The sequence below is a fragment of the Prunus mume genome, linkage group LG4, assembly GCF_029339155.1.
Source record: "Prunus mume cultivar Tortuosa linkage group LG4, ASM2933915v1, whole genome shotgun sequence".
In the NCBI taxonomy this organism is placed as follows: Eukaryota; Viridiplantae; Streptophyta; class Magnoliopsida; order Rosales; family Rosaceae; genus Prunus; species Prunus mume.
Window position 1 is genome coordinate 13420630 of NC_142701.1, and position 19413 is coordinate 13440042.

The window sequence follows — 19413 nt, forward strand, 5'->3', positions numbered from 1 at the left end:
TTCAAAACCTTTATCTTAATGCATGTTCTAAATGAGGAATCTTTAATAAATAACATAACATAAAAAGTAAGCCCAAAATAATAAGCAACTAAAACAGCATATTTAGTTAAAAGTGTTCCACATCCTCCAGTGTCTCTTAATGAATCGATGCTCAAAGAAGAAACTAAGAAAGAATAAATTAATACGCATATACACATGGTTTCCAGCCTACCTGGTTTACATAGAAATAGAATAGGAATATGATCATTGAAACTGATATTTTCAGATTCAGCCAAGGAGGAAATGGTTGGATTTGTAAAGAAGAAATGGCTCTGTTCTCTATCTGGGGATTTTGAAGAGAAATGATCTGTTTTCTCTGCAATGTGTGTTTTTTAATGAGGAATAAATAGTTACAAGTCTAACTTTGTTTAACTAGATTAATCAGTTATGTTTCACTTCCTCTTTAGCTTCAGTTGTCTCTCCATGTATTTGGAACTGTGAATTTTGAATTTTGGTTAACTAACCAAGAACAGTACCAATATTTGGACTGTGAAATTATCAATATTAATTCAAGGTTTATGTAATCTCCTAACAAGAGAAACCCATCAAGTAGAAGAAGCCATTTTATTTTGAAAGAGAGGGAGAGAGGAGAGAGAAGGAATAGGGACATGTGTTGGCCAATGGCTTTTGCATCTTTATGGTTCTTTGACAGCAAATGATGTAGAACACCATTCACATCCAGCAGGATATGCCCAAGTTATTAACAAACTGAACAAAAGTCTGAGTGAATAATACTAAACAACAATCATACCAAAAACAAAGAGAGAAAAAACTGAACAAATTCTGAGTAAAATGTGGGAAAGTTTACCTCCTACTTTAAAGCTAAAAGAAGCATCAGGTTTTCTCCCTCTTCATTTTCAAGAGCTAGCCTTGGCCGGCAGCAGAACTTGACATTTTTTAGTATTTGGTTGATTGCTCTAACTAATGCATTTGGCCTAATGTTGGGGAGACGATTAAAATTTTATAGTAATGTTTGATCTAGTCTCGGATGTCGCAAACTCTGACATTTTATTGACTATGGACTCGTTTACTTGATAAGCTTTGATGCCTAGATCATTTTTTAGTATTACATCGTTTACTTCACTCATAGTTATGTACTAGACAATTCTTTATTAGTTTGATTTGGGGAAAGTTATAGTTTTGGTGAGTACAGCTTGGTCATTTTCTATTGTAATCTCACTGATTTTAGGCTTCATGCAGCAAATGTGTTGATGGTGCTTGGTTTAACAAGTCTGCTGGCTTTATACAGCAACTGTGTCTTAGCTGAGCATGTTGGCTTTCTTTCTGTTGATGATGTTTGGTTTAACCGAGTCTGTTGGTTTTATGCAGCAAATCTGTCTTAACCTTTGTGGCTATGGTTGGATATTTTCTTGATGATGTATTGACCCTTTTGCGTCTACATTATGACAATTTCACTTGATAAAAAATTTAAATAAAAAATAACTACAATACAATGTATACATTTGAGCTCTTCTCCAATTGAAAATTGACCAAAAGCTCTCTCAGTTGAGACATTGAAGCTAAAGACGGATTTGAAGGGCTTGTTGAGGAGCGTAAAATCCCAACTAAATCAACGTGATTGATTCTGAATATTGATCATTGATCTGTACAGATATTTAGTTTATTTCCTTCCTTTTATGTAGACGTGTATATTAAGGAATGATTCATTTAGGCTAGTTTTCAGCACCCTAATTGGCTATTGTATTTGTATAAAGGTTCTGTACCTCATTCTATTTTTATCATCAATACATACGAATTATCAATTCTTTCATGGTATCAGCAGCCTAAGGTTACCTACACAAACCCAAACCCTAGCCTGTCTTCTCGCTAACCTCCATGGCGATCAACGACAGCGAATCACCTCAAGCCTCAGCCAAGCCTGAGCAACCCAAATATGATGATCCTAATGATCCTCTCTACCTTCATCACTCTGATCAACTAGGGGTTGTTCTTGTCACACAACTCCTGAATGACGAAAATTATCCAACCTGGAGTCGCTCCATGCTCATGGCGCTCAACACAAAAAACAAAGAAGGTTTCGTCGATGGCACCCTCAAGAAGCCTATACATGGTTGTTCCACAACTCTCCAACAGTGGACACGTTGTAACAATCTCGTCAAGAGCTGGCTCCTCAATTCCATATCCCCGAATATTGGTGCTAGCATCATTTATAACGATGTTGCGTCCAACATATGGAATGATCTGAAGGAACGATTCTCTCACGCTAATAGTGTCCACCTTTTTCATATTGAGCAAGAAATTCATGACTGCGTTCAAGGAAGCATGACCATCGGTGCCTATTACACCAAGTTGAAGGGCTTATGGGATGCGAGAGATGCACTTTTCTCTCTTCCATCTTGCAACTGTGGAGCAGCCAAAGAGATGTTCCAATTCCACCAGCACCAAAAGACCATGAAATTCCTTATGGGATTAAATGACGTATACACTGGAGTTCGAGGACAAATCCTACTGATGGACCCATTTCCTGCAGTCAACAAAGCTTTTTCCCTTATTACGCAGGATGAAAAGCAACGAGCAGTTTCTACTCATGCCCTCGGAAAACATCACCATCGACGTCGCAGCCTTCGCCATTCATGGTCCTCAAAATTCTGGTAGAAATTTCTCACCTAAAAACCCTCATCTTAAGTGTGAACGTTGTGATGCCACAGGACACACCTCTGATACATGTCGAGAACATCTTAAATGTGATTATTGTGGTTGGCGTCGGCACACCATTGACCAATGCCGCAAATTGAAGAAGGCTCAATCCACTGGCAGTAACAGTAACTCTCAAGGTCATCGGGGGTCATTTTCTCATTCAGTCCATCATGTTGATGCCACTCCTATGGCCACTACAGCTCCCCCATCATACAACCTTACCGCAGCAAAATACCAAAGCTTCTTTGCTCTCCTCAATCAAAACAAACCCACAATTTTGGCTAATCATGTTAGCACTGCTTCCAGCACCAGCAATCTCTCAGGTAACACCTTATGTGTCTCTATTTTCGTTAGTGGACTCGACTGAATTTTTGATACTGGTGCCACCGATCACATGGTTTGTTCGCCTAAGTTGTTGACTACATGCACTCCAGTCGTCAAGTGTACCTTCCTGATCATGCCCTTGTCAATGTCACCCACATCGGCACTATCCGTTTCTCGGATGATTTTATTCTTCATAATGTGCTTTGTGTTCCCTCATTTAGATTAAATTTAATCTCTGTGAGCAAGCTCACCAAAAGCTCATCTTGTCATGCAATGTTCACTAATGAATCTTGTATTGTTCAGGACCGACGTTCGGGGAAGATGATTGGGATGGGAACTGAGAGGGAAGGTTTCTACTATCTTGATACTGCGAAGACAGCTGGGTGCAATTTCGTTTCAGCCCTTGTTCCTTCTTCTTCTTCTCAACTTTGGCATTAACGACTTGGTCATCTTTCAAATAAAAGCCTACGTGCTCTTTCCCTTTCTGTTAAAAACATGAAATTTTGTGACATTGATGATTGTTTCGTTTGTCCTTTAGCCAAACAAACTCGCCGTCCTTTTTCTTTGAGTTTTATTAATTCACTTGCACCATTTGAATTAATTCATGTTGATATTTGTGGTGGTTATCATGTCCCTTCCATCACTAAGGCACAATACTTCTTAACCATTGTAGATGATTACTCCAGATGTACATGGGTTTATTTAATGCACCACAAATCAGATGCACGCCAAAAGCTCACTACCTTTATCAATCTTGTTGAAACACAATTCTCTTCCCAGGTTAAAATTGTTCGCAGTGATAATGGACCTGAGTTTCTAATGACACAATTTTTTTTTTCTGATAAAGGAATTTTACATCACACTAATTGTGTCTCCACTCCACAGCAAAATGGAGTAGCCGAAAGAAAACACAGACATCTTCTCAATGTTGCCCGAACTTTACTCTTCCAAGCCAAACTTCCTAAGAAATTTTGGGGGGATGCCATACGCACTGCCACATATCTTATCAACCGCACTTCTACACAAGTTCTTGAAGGAAAAACTCCCTACGAAATCCTTTTTCGAAAACCCCCAGTCTATGACCACTTAAGGGTTTTTGGTTGTTTGTGCTTTGCCTCTACTCATCATCTACGTCTAACCAAATTTGATGCTAGGGCCACACGTTGCATTTTTCTTGGTTACCCATATGGCATAAACGGCTATCGGGTTTATGATCTCAATACGGGTAAAAAAAAAAATTTCTCGGGATGTCATCTTTCATGAAACTACTTTCCCTTTTCCATCTTCCGCTACCGACTCTTCTCTTGTCTTTCCAACTTCTCATCCCACCCATTTTGATGATGCCCCAACTCCTGGACTTAATTCTCCTGGTTCACGGTTTCAGCGCTGACTTTGCGCTGAAACCTTTCTCACGCCTCTAAGCTTCCAGACTGACCTTGCGCTTCCAAAGATTCGACTTTACCCTTCCAGACTGATCTTGCACTTCCAAGATGCACGATCTCGTGCTTCCAGCACCTCTATCTCCTCTTGCACTGTGTCTCCACCACTGCCCCTGCGTACCATCAGGCCCAGCTTATCTTTAGCAAGATATCATGTCAACATAAAATTACCTGCTCAGTCTCTCCCATCATCTAACTCGGCGTCAATTGAACCCCAAGGTACCAAACATCCTCTCTCTCATGTCCTTACATATGATCGCTTGTCCCCACACCATCGTGTTTTTAGTGGTCAAAGAACCCACCTCTTCTGTTCAAGCAGCTTATGACCCTCAATGGCGTCATGCCATGACCCAAGAATTGGCTACCCTCGAAGCTAATGGCACATGGACTCTTCAATCTTTACCCCCGGGCAAGAAACCCATTGGTTGTAAATGGGTTTACAAGGTCAAACTCCATCCTGATGGTTCTCTTGATCGGTATAAAGCACGTTTGGTGGCAAAAGGCTATAGTCAGGTTGAGGGTTTGGACTACCGGGAAAAATTTTACCCCTGTTGCAAAGCTTGTCACCGTCCACCTCCTTCTTGCCGTTGCTTCCACGCGTCGTTGGCATCTTCATCAGCTTGATGTCAATAATGATTTCCTCAATGGTGATCTTGATGAAGATGTTTATATGCATTTTCCTCCTGGATTCGGACGAAAAGGGGAGACTCGTGTATGCAAGCTTCATAAATCCTTGTATGGACTTAAGCAAGCTTCACGTCAATGGTTTATTAAACTTTCCACAGCCCTTAAGCAAGCGGGCTATCATCAATTGAAGGCAGATTATTCATTATTCGTCTGAACCCGAGGTAACACATTCACAGCCTTACTCATCTATGTGGATGATATCATTTTGACAGGGAATAGTTTACAAGACATTGAAGCAACCAAGTCATACTTGCTGCAACAATTCAAATTGAAAGACCTTGGTCAACTGAAATATTTTCTTGGCATCGAGATTGCTCATTCTAGCAAAGGCATAGCCCTTTCACAAGGCAAGTATGCCCTTGAAATACTAGAGGATGCAGGACAGCTTGGTGCAAAACCAGCTGATTCACCCATGAAGCAGAACTTATCCCTTAGCAAACATGATGGCGACTACATTGATGATCCATTTTCGTATCGAAGGCTTGTGAGGAGGCTGATCTATTTGACAATTACCCGGCCTGACTTGGTGTATGCTGTTCACACTCTAAGCCAGTTCATGGATAAACCACGAACACCACACCTAGAGGCAGCTTATCGGGTTTTGTGCTATGTCAAACGTGCACCAGGGCAAGGTATTTTTCTTTCTGCCAACAGTCCAATTCAATTAAATGCTTTTTGTGATGCGGATTGGGCTCGATGTCGTGATACTCGACGTTCTACTACTGGGTATTGTGTATTTATTGGCAATTCTTTGGTTTCTTGGAAGACCAAGAAGCAAACCACAGTATCCCGATCTAGTGCGGAAGCTGAATATCGTTCCATGGCTGCCACTTGTTGTGAAATTGCTTGGTTACGATATATTTTGCAAGATTTAGGCATTAAGCATTCACATGCAGTCAAGTTATATTGTGACAACCAAGTAGCGCTCCACATTGCTTCGAATCCAGTATTTCATGAACGGACTAAACATATTGAAATTGATTGCCATCTGGTGAGAGAAAAGGTTCAAAGTGGAATGATCAAAACGGCTCATATTTCCACCTTACAACAACCAGCAGACATATTCACAAAGGCCGTGAGTCTTCCACAATTTGCGATTTTACTCAGCAAGTTAGGAATCATTAACATACATTCCAACTTGAAGGGCAGTGTTGAGGAGCGTAAAATCCCAATTAAATCAACGTGATTGATTCTGAATATTGATCATTGATCTGTACAGATATTTAGTTTATTTCCTTCCTTTTATGTAGACATGTATATTAAGGAATGATTCATTTAGGCTAGTTTTCAGCACCCTAATTGGCTATTGTATTTGTATAAAGGTTCTGTACCTCATTCTATTTTTATCATCAATACATACGAATTATCAATTCTTTCAGGGCTGATATAGTTTGATTTTGTGTTGGTTTCTTCACATCTGTATTTAGATCCTTCAAAAAACACCGTTCAAGCATGTATTTTGATCCCTCATATCTTTATTTTTCACATCTGTATCAAATAGTTCAAGCTTGTATTAACAATTAATACGTATTAACGCATCAATCATGTATTAACAACAGGTAGTAGTAGTTTATTCAAAGCAGGAATATGAACCAAATTATTGAATTCCTGTGCCACACATCTTTATCAAGTTCTCAAATTATAGACATTAATTAAAATTATCATTAAGATGAGATTTAGTTGTGGTTTCTGAGTAGTTCAAATTTGGTGGTTTGTTTGTTTGTTTGTTTGAGTGCCAAGCTAGGAGGAAGAGGAGGAACGCAACCACTGTGGTAAACCCCACTCAACTTATTGTTTTTTATCAGTAATTTGCGGGACAAAAAAGAAGACGAAGTGGTTTTGAAGCCCAAATGCAATGCATAATATGGGAAATAGACCACTTAGACCATCTCCAACCTTTGGGGTGGAAACTCAAATTTTGAGTTTAGCCTCCAAAAACCATCTCCAACCCATGTATTTTGGGGGGTGGAAATTTGAGAAATCTCAAATCTTGGGTGGAATTCCAATCCCTTTTTTGCCTGGACTGATAATTTTGTGGGCCCAAAATCTGCTTTTTTATTATTTTTTTTTGAAGCCCATGCACAATGTTTCTTTGGTTTATTTGGCAAAGAACTTTGTGCCAAAAATCGATATTGCTGGTTTGTTTGTTTTTTTTTTTGTTTTTGTTTTGTTTTGTTTTGTTTTAAATATTCCAACAACTATATTTGTAATCAATAATCATGATTAATTTTAAGCAATCTCAATGGCAAAATTTAATGATTGTCGTTTATTTAAAAATGCTTAGATAATTTAAACACACTTACATAATTCAATGAAGAGTTCGAATTATTCCGGGCATACGTATGGTATTGTACTTATTTTTATTTTTTAAGTGAAATTCAATTATGTTTTGGAATTTTATTTTTTTTAGATTAAAATGTTTAGAAAATTAAATCACGAGTGTTGAAACAAAAATAATGTCAAGAAAAATTAACAAGAAACAAAATTTAGGGGTTAATCATTCTTAAACAATTTAATAAAGTTGCAGACTCAAATTATGAGTCTACAAGGTTGGAGGAAAAAAAAATTTGAGTCCTGAAAATACATGAATAGTTGTATTTTGGAGGGTGAAAATTTGAGTTTAGCCCCAACATGGTTGGAGATGATCTTACAAGCCCAAACCTAAGTAAACCTACAAACTTAACAAACCCAAGTGAAGAAACCTACAAGTAATTTTATTTCAATGAAGGGAGGAAAGGTACAAAGCTTTAGATATGGAACTTAGATTTAGATATAGGAGCCGGTAGTTTTTCAGCTTGATTACATAGAGGTGCTAAACCGACCATCCTTTTTTTTTTTTGGAGTTGGCAAATTACTAGACAAGTCGGTTGTTTAAAGTAACCGACTATCTATAGTATTTTTAGCCACTAGTTGTCCCATAATTCTAGAATTATCCAGTTACAATTACATTAGATATTTATTAGTAGTTACAAATCAGAGGAAGCTGGAGCAGATTTTCCCTGAAAGTTAGCCTCAACGCCATTCAACAGACCATGTTTGCAATTCCAATGGAAGAAATTCTTATACAAATCCCACTCAAGTCAAGTCGGAGCATATGGATATCATAAAGGCCTGAACTTGCTGGACACAAATTGGCATTGATATTTCCCAAGTGATGAGCTTTTCGTTTGGTCAATTTGATATTGATATGCACCTTTGCTTAGTCAAATGAAATACTTTGGCTAATTGAATTTATCATCAATTAGTTGGTGGAGTCAAGAAAAATTAACAACATTATCTTGTGACATAAAGTGAGGAAAATTAACACCATATATATTGACGAGTATGGAAAAAGAGGGATTCAAACTCTCGGTAAACAAAAGTCTACATAACAGTTCCAATGCTACGTCTTGAACCACTCGACCATAGATTATTTTTCATTTGGCCAATAATAGATTTAGACGCAGGATGAGGAATTACAAGTTTATTCTTTCATTCGATGAGAAAAAGAGGTGTAAATTCATTGTTGGGTTGGGAGAGAGAAGTAAGGTATAGCTACTCAAATTCTCTAATTGGTCCTCTTGTGCCTAAGAAAATCATACCACACTAACCATTGCTGTAAAATAAATAATTTAGAGGCAAAGAAGAACATATATTTAACAACACAAAAAAAAAAAAAGTCCACCTGGTCCCAGGAGGACAAAACCAAACATATTTAGAGTCTCTCCAAGAGCACGAAGCAGTAACAAACAAAAACATTTATAGTTTTTTTTAAATATATATTTATTTCTTGAAGCAGAATCTGCCGTCGGCAGACTATTCAAATTCAACCCATCACAGTTTGAAACAAGTTCATCTCTTTCTCTCTCTCTCTAATCGTAATTTGTGGATCTCTCCACTATAGCATGACATACCAAAGAATAAGTTAACCACTCAAGACACACAAGAGATATTAGAGTTAAAAATCCATAATCAAACATCACATCCAACAAATTAACAGCACACCCAACATTAGAAAATGCCTTCCTTTGTCTCTTTCAAGCACCACCATTGCTCTAATCCATTAATTTAACACATTTCAGAGAAAACCAATTCTGAACCTTTGCTCTCTCTCTCTCTCTCTCTCTCCTTTTTTTGGTCAATGATCAAACTTAGTCACCCCACAAACCATATTGCTCTCTCTTCTTCATCCACTTCCTCTCTTTCTCTCATCAAACACATCATCACATCTTGTCTCAACAGCCCATCATCACAATGACCACTCAAGAACCAGAACCAAACTCAACTTCAGATCACATCCTGGACTGGCTTGAAGATTCAGTTACTTTCTTCCCAACTTTCTTGGATGATCCTTACCATTCAAATGACATCAATGGCCTTCAGTGGTGGGATGAGAGCCATGATCTGATTCATTCCAACACCACTTCTACTTCTCTCAACAACCTTACTAGCATTGCTCTCCCTACCACCACAAGGCCCCCAAATCCCACAAATTTGAATCAGCAGTCGCCGTCTGATTCGTCCAAGAAACAAAAAGTCTCCGATGACCAACATATTGATCAGAAGAATCATGTCCGTCCGATCAGTCAGGCGGGCCAGGGGGACCAATTAGTTGAAGACATAGTGGTGCCAGTTAAGAGAACAAATGGGAACAAAAAAAGCACAGCTAAGACTACAGGGAATAACTGTAATAACGGTAATAGCAAGGAGGGGAGGTGGGCAGAGCAGTTACTAAACCCTTGTGCTTTAGCCATCACATGTGGGAATCTGACACGTGTCCAACACCTTCTGTATGTTCTGCATGAACTTGCCTCTCTTACAGGCGACGCCAACCACCGCCTGGCGGCTCATGGCCTCCGAGCACTGACTCAGCATCTGTCCTCCTCTGTCCCCCATGGCTCTGCCTCAGCACCACCTGTTACTTTTGCTTCCACAGAGCCAAGATTTTTCCAGAAATCTCTGCTCAAATTCTATGAGGTTAGTCCATGGTTTGCTTTCCCAAATAACATTGCAAACTCTTCAATCCTTCAACTTATTGCTGAAGAATCTGATCGAACCCGAAACCTTCACATTGTTGATGTTGGTGTGTCTCATGGTATGCAATGGCCTACTCTGCTTGAGGCTTTGACTCGGAGGCCGGGTGGTCCTCCCCCATTGGTGAAGATCACAGTTGTTTCTGCTGCTGCCAACACTGAAAATAACCAAAACAGAGAGAACAGAGAGACCCCATTTTCAATAGGTCCTCCCGGTGACAATTTCTCCTTTAGACTTCTTGGTTTTGCCAAGTCCATGAACATCAATTTACAGATCAACCGTCTCGACAACCAACCATTACAAAATCTAAATGCTCAAGTGATTGACACCTCCAACGACGAACTGTTGATTGTCTGTGTGCAATTCAGACTCCACAACTTGAACCACAACACCCCAGATGAAAGAACTGAGTTCTTGAAAGCACTGAGAAACATGGAGCCAAAGGGGGTGATCCTAAGTGAGAACAACATGGAGTGTAGCTGCAACAATTGTGGGGACTTTGCCACGGGGTTTTCGCGGCAAGTGGAGTACTTGTGGAGGTTCTTGGACTCAACTAGCTCGGCGTTTAAAGGGCGAGAGAGCGATGAGAGGAGAGTGATGGAAGGAGAGGCAGCAAAGGCTTTGACAAACCGCGGAGAGATGAATGAAGGGAAGGATAAATGGTGTGAGAGAATGAAGGGGGTGGGGTTCGTAGGGCAGGTGTTTGGAGAGGATGCCATAGATGGAGGAAGAGCCTTGCTGAGGAAGTATGACAACAATTGGGAGATGAGAATGGATGAGAAAGATGGGTGTGCAGGGTTGTGGTGGAAAGGGCAGCCTGTTTCTTTTTGTTCATTGTGGAAGACTGATGTGAAAGTAAGTAACAGTTAAAAAAAACACACACACACACGCACACACAAAACATTTGTTAGTAGTGAGTGTTTCTCTCTCTTTTCTCTTGTCTTGAATTTCAGAGGGTATAAGATAAGAGTTTTTATATGTAAATGCTGGCTTTGCAATTTAGTGTTCCAGCTATATCTCCTTGATTTCATTTCATTGCTCTTTTTGTGATTTGCCCAACTATATACAGTGGGCAACAATTTGTGATACTTTTTTGCCTTATTATCACTACCAAGAAGTCAGTTCCTTTAAACCACACCATACAGAGACATTGAGAACTTGAGAACCAGTAAAATCAAGAAAACAAAAAGGACACACATGTCTATCTACTCCGGGTTTGAAGCCCAGAGGCTCCACACATGTCTCAGCCCATCGCACAAGGCGATAAAAGACTCCAAGCGCTCGGCGGTTACCTGTTTCCAGGCCTGCATCTCCGCAGTTAGTGGGGGCCCGGATACTTTCCTGAGCCTAGTTCCTTTTATAGAATCGTGGCCCATTCTCCTCGCCCAGTGATGTCACGGCCGGGAGCATCCACGCTTGATTATAAACAACTCAAAAAGCCCTTGTGTATCCGATGTGGGATTCTGAACACAGGAATAATTACACGCAGATTACTAGAGACAAGGAACCAAACAAAAGACAAACACGTATGGTTTTGATGCAAACCTGCGAGCGGTGCTAAAATTCAAATGAGCTTACTCTATCTAAGCCGAAATGATTATCCTTTTTACTCAAGCTGGAAGAGAAATTACCAAAACCTTGTAGAACATCTGCACATGATTCGCATAAAGCTTCAAGTATATACACAAAACATCCATATTTACTTCATTGGGTTACAAAATTACTACATGTCAAACCAAGTATGTTTAGCCACTATGCAAATCCCCTATTAGCTTCCCCCTAATACTAGCTAACTCATGTTAAGAATCATATATCCGGACTGAAGTGCGTATTTGCTGGCGACAAACAGGGCACTTTGGTGCTACATCCCGTTCAATTGATATGCTGCAGAGTTGGCAACAAACTAGATGCCCGCAAGGAATGAATGCTGATCGCCTTCTCCTCATCAGACATATGACACACAACTGTCCATCTGGAACATCTCCTGCATCCTCTTCTTCTTCTTCCTCTTGAATTTGGGCTTCAGCATTGCTGGCATGGATTGATCGCTGTAACTCCCTTTGCTGCCTCCACACTTTCCATCTATTCCAATTCCTGAAACAATATTTGTAACTCAATTTATTGAAACTCATTCCTGATCACTGTGATCATCTGTGTTTAACCAGTTCCTTTTCCTCTCTTAAATTTGAATGGGTGAGTATGAGATCCCATACCAGAATGAGTAAATTGTGTAATAACTACGGAAGTTGTAGTATCAGACCAAAAGTAAACCAGAATTTGTAATATGTCATACATTTCTGTATCTGAATTACATATCTTTGAAGAAATTATTTCTGGATCACTTTAGGCCAGGTAAAACAAAAGGGAGAATAGTGGAGAGAAGAAAGGATGCTTTTATTTTCATAGGTTTGGAAAGAAGGAGAAAATCAGTAGTTTTTCATTTTCTATGAGCCGACTTTCTCTCAGCTCTCACCTATTTTGTAGAGTAGTTGAGAAGGAAATCTAGAGTTATTCAATCTCCTCTTCTTCTTTTTTTCTCTTTAGATATAAGGACAACAGAATGGAAATTTATTACGTAAAAAATTTATCATCCACCACTCCTTGACAAGGACAAGTTAGGTTAAGGAAAATCAAACGCGGGACAGCTCTATTCATGCAAGACATGAAAGAGAAAGGTTAAAAGAAACTGAAATCAGGAATTCAACATGGTTGAATGAATCTCATGGAAGGAACAATAGGAAACTACACACACATTACAGAACTTCAGCATTATACAAAGTTGTCCCACACACCAGCCTACAGACATTTAATAGCTTTCGAGATTGAACAGGAAGTCGCAAGCAGAGTGGAGGAAAAAAATTTAACATTTCAAGGGAAATTTGTACCTGGAAACAGCATAGGCAAGGACTCCAATTGACACTGAACCAAGAAAAATCCCACTCCAGAATAGTACTTTTGTGCGTGATGTAAGATCTACCACCATCTGATCCTTAGGCATCTCAGAGCTGCAAAAGATAAATATCAGTTTAGGGCGTCAAGCAACAAATAAACTGACCTTCCTACAGCCACATATTATCAATCAGGGAGGGTGAAGGAATAAAGGAAAGAACTGGAATCTTCAAAAATTAAAATTAAAAAAGGTAAAGCTGTATATAATATTTCTATCCTCTGGATGACCAGACTGAATCTTAAATCGGGATGCTAGTTTTTAACCACTGAATAATCCAATAGATGAGAGCACTGCTGCACCAATACATTATAATAGAAGAAACTTTAAGTTAAACTGTTTGACAACAATTAAGATGGAAGGGTACAAGAACCGAGGTCAATCGATCCAAGAAATCCTACAAATATTTACCGGATTAGAATATAAAAGCCCGTCCTAGACATAGCAGAAAATATAGAGAACACATCTGCCAGAGTAAGAGTAACCACTTTTCCATATCCAACTGCAATACTGAAGATTCAAGAGAACATGCTCAAGAACAAGCCCACTTACAGAAAATAGGGAAAATCTTTGCAAGACTTGATTTCCAGTACTCCGTCTTTAACACTGCAGAGACCAACAGCACTAATTTCCTTTCCCAATGGAAGAATCTTCTCTTCATCTAGCAAACCAACCTTAGAAACCAGAAACAAAAAATGACATTACAAGATTTGTAATAAAATGTGAAGCTAAAGAACACTAAAACTCAGATACTAACAAGAACAATGAGGGCCAAATGCAGAACTTACTGGGTACCGATGGCCAAAAAGTGCCTCCAGGAATGTGTACGGAGAAGGATTAACAGGATGCAGATGATGATAAACTGTGGTAAGAGGTAGGGGATGCCTCGATCCATCCATATCCACAGCAACAAACTCCGAAATCGGTCTTCGGCCACCTTCAGCAAGAATGAACGGAACCGTTCTGAAAACCTTCGATTCGCGCTCCCTCCAAGACCGAGAGAATATAGCTCTCAAATCCGACGGCCATCCCACGAAACCTTTCCACTCATTATAAACGCACTACAAGAATTCAATTTACAATTCAGTTTTCATCGAAATACACCACAATAAATAACAAAGATTCAATTTTCTCAGCAACGAAAGAAAAGAAAACGCACCGTTTGAGTTCTCTGAAGAACCACGGCTCTTTCCTTTGTACCCTGGGAGACGAGCACGCCGGAGTTGAGGATATTCCAGTTGCCGTCGACGGCGGATTTGGCTTCAACGGTGCCGCGTACAACGACGAGCTTTGCATCGGACGGCTGCGATTCGTCGGAGTGATCGAGAGAGAGGATTGAGCGGAGATCGGAGACTTGGACAGAGGGAGCGTTATGGAGTTTCCGAAGGGCCGAGGAGACCGAGTTGAGCTTGAGGACGGTGCGCACGGCGGCGTACGCTAGGGCTACGCCCAAAATGGCGCCGTCGAAGGAGAGGGCGAGTTGGGAAACCAGGGAGATTAGGGCTTGCTCGTGCGATGACATTGCTGTGTTTGTCGTCTGGTTTCTACATTCGGTAGGGGGGGAAAGTGAAGAGAGAGAACGTGGTGATATGGCGGTGACTGGCGGGTGGCGGGCTGGAGAGAGAGAGAGAGAAGGGTCGGGAAATGGTTTTTTTAGTAGATTTAATCAAAGACCATGGGTGATTTAGTAATTGATGGACTTCAACTGTTGAGTTTATACGAGAGCGGTTTCATTTGGGCCTTGTCCTTGTGGCATGATACTGCTCCATAAACATTGTTCAAGATTCAATCCAACCCAATTCAATTTATTTTAATAAAAGCTAGCTCTTTGGCACATGTTCACACATGTGCCAATTGGTTTTCTTTTATCTTTTTTATTTTATTTTTAGAATTAAGAAAAGATAAATGAGTAGTTATATTCCATAAAAGTAGAACTTATTATTTTATTTTATTTTTATTTTTATTTTTTTAATATAAAAAATGTGAATTTACCATATTATCCTTATTTAATTAATAATTTTAATTCTTAATGTTTGAATTAATCAAGGGTTTTTTTTCTCAGCCCTTTGCTTTATATATATATATATATATATATAGATGAACAATTTTTTTTATCAAATAAAAATTTCATTAGATAAACTTCAACAGTACAATCAAAGACTCAACAAAACATCTAAAATACCAATCACAATAGGGCAACAAATTAATATGCTAAAAGCAAAACTAACGCTGACAAAAGCCGCACTAAAACTACTAGCTCACATCACCACAATTAGATATAAGCCCAAACAAAGTCTACAAACCCAACATAACCAAAACCCTAAATCAACCCATGAGCCTAAATGAACCTTACCACAACCATTTGAAGAAGCTCCGTCACGACCATACCCACCACCGCATTAGTAACAGATCTAGGGAAAATATGATTTTCAGCGATCTACCTGCGCATAAGAGCAAACAAATAAACGAAAACAACAACTTTGCCAAAAAAAACAATCGGGTGATGTGCAGCAACCTCCGTCAAAGACAATGTAGAATCAAATTAAAATAACATGAGCGGCGTTAGGGAGTAGATTTTGGGAGTAGGATTTGATTGAGAACATAGACTAAAAGAGGTGATAGGGAACTTCAATCTAATCATGGCTTAGAAGAAACCACCACAAGGGACTTTTTATTCAAAACACCTAAATGGACTTATTCACTAACCTAAAAGGAAAAGACGAGAAGAGATGAGGGGGAGGAGGGGCAGTAACGCTTCTTCCTCCTCCCCCCCTCTATGAAATTTTTCTTTATGACTCACAGAGTAAGAGAGTGGCTAGGGTTTGAGAGATGGGCATTTGGTTTAGAACCCGACCATTGACCTAACATAATCCTAATATGTTTTTCCACTACCAAAAAAAATAATATGAACAGTTGAAACAGTTTATTGAAGTATGTCTAGTATACTTTAAAAGTAAATACTTCTCTTTAGAATTAAATTTTTTATTTCACATTTAATCTCTATTTAATTTTAAATGTTTGATTTGGAGAAATGTGGACAAAATGAAGGACGTTGTAAGTAGTAGTTGGGACCACCAACTAGCCTTTGGTCTAGTGATATTTTGTCTTCAATTGATTAGAGGAAGTCTAATGTTCTACTCATATGAATAGCGAGAACGATACCTAATTGTGGTGTAGCTTTGTTGTGGGTGTATTGGTTCCTTAGATGCGTTGTTGAATTTGAGCTTCAATGTTGTTGTAACCGCCTTTGTTGGTTGCACACTTTCCATCTATTTCACTTCCTGAGACAATATTTGCAAATCGATTTGTTGAAATTCATCTATAATCACTGTGATCATCACTATTTAACTATTTCCATGTCATGTCTTCTCTCAAATTCTAATGGGTGGGTACAGAAGTTGCAATATCACACCAAAATAAAAACAAAATTTCTAATGCATGTTGTAATATTACACCAAAATAAAAACAAAGAACTGGGATTCTATTATCTTCTTTTGGGTTTCATGAATTTCTTCTCATTTCGTTTAGGAAGAACAAGTGCTCCCTTTGCATCCTTTTCCTCTGAGTCCTTCTGCATCCCATGCATCCCTTTTGGGCCTAAGAACCCCAAAAAACTAAAAAGACCTCCAAGGGTGGATTGATCTCATGAGTGTTAGGGAATTCTTCTCATTGAAGCATAACTCAAATTTTGCTCCTTATTAGCCTAAAAATATCCAAATGATCTTAAGATTGAGAAAATTTTGTTCTAAGTTCTAACAAACTCAAAACTACATTAACACGAATGTTATAAGATTAGTATTCTTATTTACTCGTGTCTACCATAATTGTCTTAATGTGTATGTAAATTCTCACATATGTTAATGACTAACAATTGTCTATACATGCAAACAACTATAGATACAAAAGGCATAACACTTGAAATAAATGAAATAGTTTCAATAAAATGCTTTCGGTGTTTGACAAAAAAACTAAGTACATTTGTAACACACTTTTGTGCCCCTCTCTTATAAACAATGATAACAAAACTCACATTGATAAGCTTGCGGAGGACAAATTAGGAACCCACTGGAAAACATCATAATTATAAACACATCGATTCTGAAGAACATTAAAACCCAATTTGTCTTCAACAAAACATATATGAGGTAGCAGAGAGACGTTAATTATTGACTAATCTCATCACGTGCAAGTAAATAAATAAACTAAAAGTAATAAGCAGCCTAATTATAAGGTGCCAAAATGCCAATTCAAAATTATTTGTATACACATTAATTACGACTGATAAATTACTTTGCTCTCTCGTCTAAGGCTTGGCCTCGTTTTTGCCCTCTGCTTTTGTTTTGTCTTCTGGTGTGTTGTTTTGTTTTGGGACTTGCATTTGGTGCAGTCTTACTCTACCTTGCCTTCTGCATCCTTTTTCTGCTACCTTGTTTCTTCTTCTTCTTTTTAGAGTTCACTATGCTCACAATCTCTGAGTCATAAAATAGTCAAATTTATTATATATATAAAAAAAAATTAATAAACATCAAGGAAGGAAGGAAACAAGCAAATTACGACATGAAGCAGAATTCGACACAAGCATGCCAATTGCCATGGATGCGTGCATCACGAACAGTTGAATGCAAGATCTTGATGTAGCTTCCTCTTTTGCTTCCAACAACAATTCAGAATGTGGTGATCCACCTAGCTTGACAATCACGCCTTCTGTAATCATAGGCAGTCTGGACACGACAAAAATCCATGCCCCCCAAATGAACCAAATATTCTGTCTGACTACCAAAAGACATGTTTGAAAGATACAATGTGTTCAAACCTAGAAACACCCACTTTGGTAAAGAATAGGTTTTATAATCAAAGAAAAATTCAATAACCTCCCCAAATATAATAGATGAAGCATATATACAATCGCCTAACTGACTATATCACAAGACATATCTGCTTGGACATGGTGCCATTCTTTAGTTCTTACATGAAAGACAATGAACTTAGATATTCCACAGGATCTTAATGAAAACAGAATATTGTTGCGGTAAACGGCATAACCGAATATTCCCACTATGTTCTCAGAAATAATATAGAAGAGAACATGTGGGAGGGTATCCCAAAAATCAATATGGGGATCGTACCACTCAAAATATGGTTCTGGGTTAACTGAAGGAACTTCAAGATGGTAAAGCTTTTCATGCGCATAAATCACAGCTCCACGTGGCTTGTGTGCTTTGGACCCCTTGAACTTAGCTAAGGACTTCTTGTGTGTGTCAAAAACATGTTCCTTGAAGGAATCCGATGTCAAGCGAGAGAGACAATGATGAATGCACTCTCTTAGCAACATGTACAACTTGGATCCACCAAACAACACCGTAACATCCAAAAGACAACTCCTCGAGATTTTGCAAGTGTCCTTGTCAAAAAAGGTGGTACATGATCAAGTAGTGGGGGTTGCTCTTTGTCATAATCAAATCCAGTTGCCATCTGCCTTTGTTTTATCTTCTGGTGTGTTGTTTTGTTTTGGGACATGCATTTGGTGCAGTCTTGCTCTAACTTGTCCTATGCGTACTTTTTCTGCTACTTGTTTCTTCTTCTTCTGCTTGGGGTTTACTACATTCGCAATCTATGAGTCATAAAATAATCAAATATATTGAAAGAATCTATCGAAAAACAAACATAAATGAAGCAAGCAAGCAAGCAACTTACGACATGAAGCTGAAATCTACACGAGCATGCCAATTACCATTGATGCATGCATCACGAACAGTTGAATGCAAGATCTTCATGTAGCTTCCTCTTTTGCATCCAACAATAACCCAGAATTTGGTGATCCACGTAGCTTGACGATCACGCCTCCTATAGTCGTAGGCAATCTAGACACAACAAAAATCTCAGCCCAAAAAATAAAGGGCTTCTTAGATATGGGTCCATTTTAATTTAGATAATATGAATGCAGGACACTAATTAGGCTCTTTTCAATTGCAGTCCTCCCAATCAATTGTATGGCCAGGTATGCAAACCTTGTAGCCACCATATTCGAGAGATTTACAAGATATGACATTGGTTGAAAATGGCAAGTAAATACAAATACCACTTTTAAATATGGAAAAACCCTATTTAATTCATTCCTCACATATTAAAAACCTATTTAATTCAAATTTCATCTATATATATGGAAACTATATTTTTTAGAATTCTATATTCGTAGCTTTATTAAATTGGTAGCATATACCTACCTTTTAGCTAAATTAATTTACATACTGAGTTTTTCAAAATTCTTTGATGGAATTTTTTTGTCATAATGTTAATTTTTTAATA

General features: G+C 38.6%; 2 protein-coding genes and 1 pseudogene across 2 annotated transcripts; 2 read left to right on the forward strand and 1 right to left on the reverse strand.

Annotated features, from left to right (window-relative positions):
* Positions 1-1875: 1875 nt before the first annotated feature.
* On the forward strand, positions 1876-3362 carry LOC103327773 (uncharacterized; annotated as a pseudogene).
* A 5875-nt stretch (positions 3363-9237) lies between these two features.
* Positions 9238-11248, forward strand: LOC103327632 (GRAS family transcription factor). Its single transcript, XM_008229973.3, has one exon. It carries the CDS (start codon positions 9381-9383, stop codon positions 11028-11030), a length of 1650 nt encoding a protein of 549 aa, XP_008228195.1. The 5' UTR covers positions 9238-9380; the 3' UTR covers positions 11031-11248.
* A 539-nt stretch (positions 11249-11787) lies between these two features.
* On the reverse strand, positions 11788-14773 carry SPL2 (E3 Ubiquitin ligase family protein). The gene is made up of 5 exons (XM_008229972.2): positions 14267-14773; positions 13896-14168; positions 13660-13781; positions 13046-13165; positions 11788-12254 (listed from the first exon to the last, which is right to left on the reverse strand). Exons 1-5 carry the CDS (start codon positions 14627-14629, stop codon positions 11960-11962), a joined length of 1173 nt encoding a protein of 390 aa, XP_008228194.2. The 5' UTR covers positions 14630-14773; the 3' UTR covers positions 11788-11959.
* Between the last annotated feature and the right edge of the window lie 4640 nt (positions 14774-19413).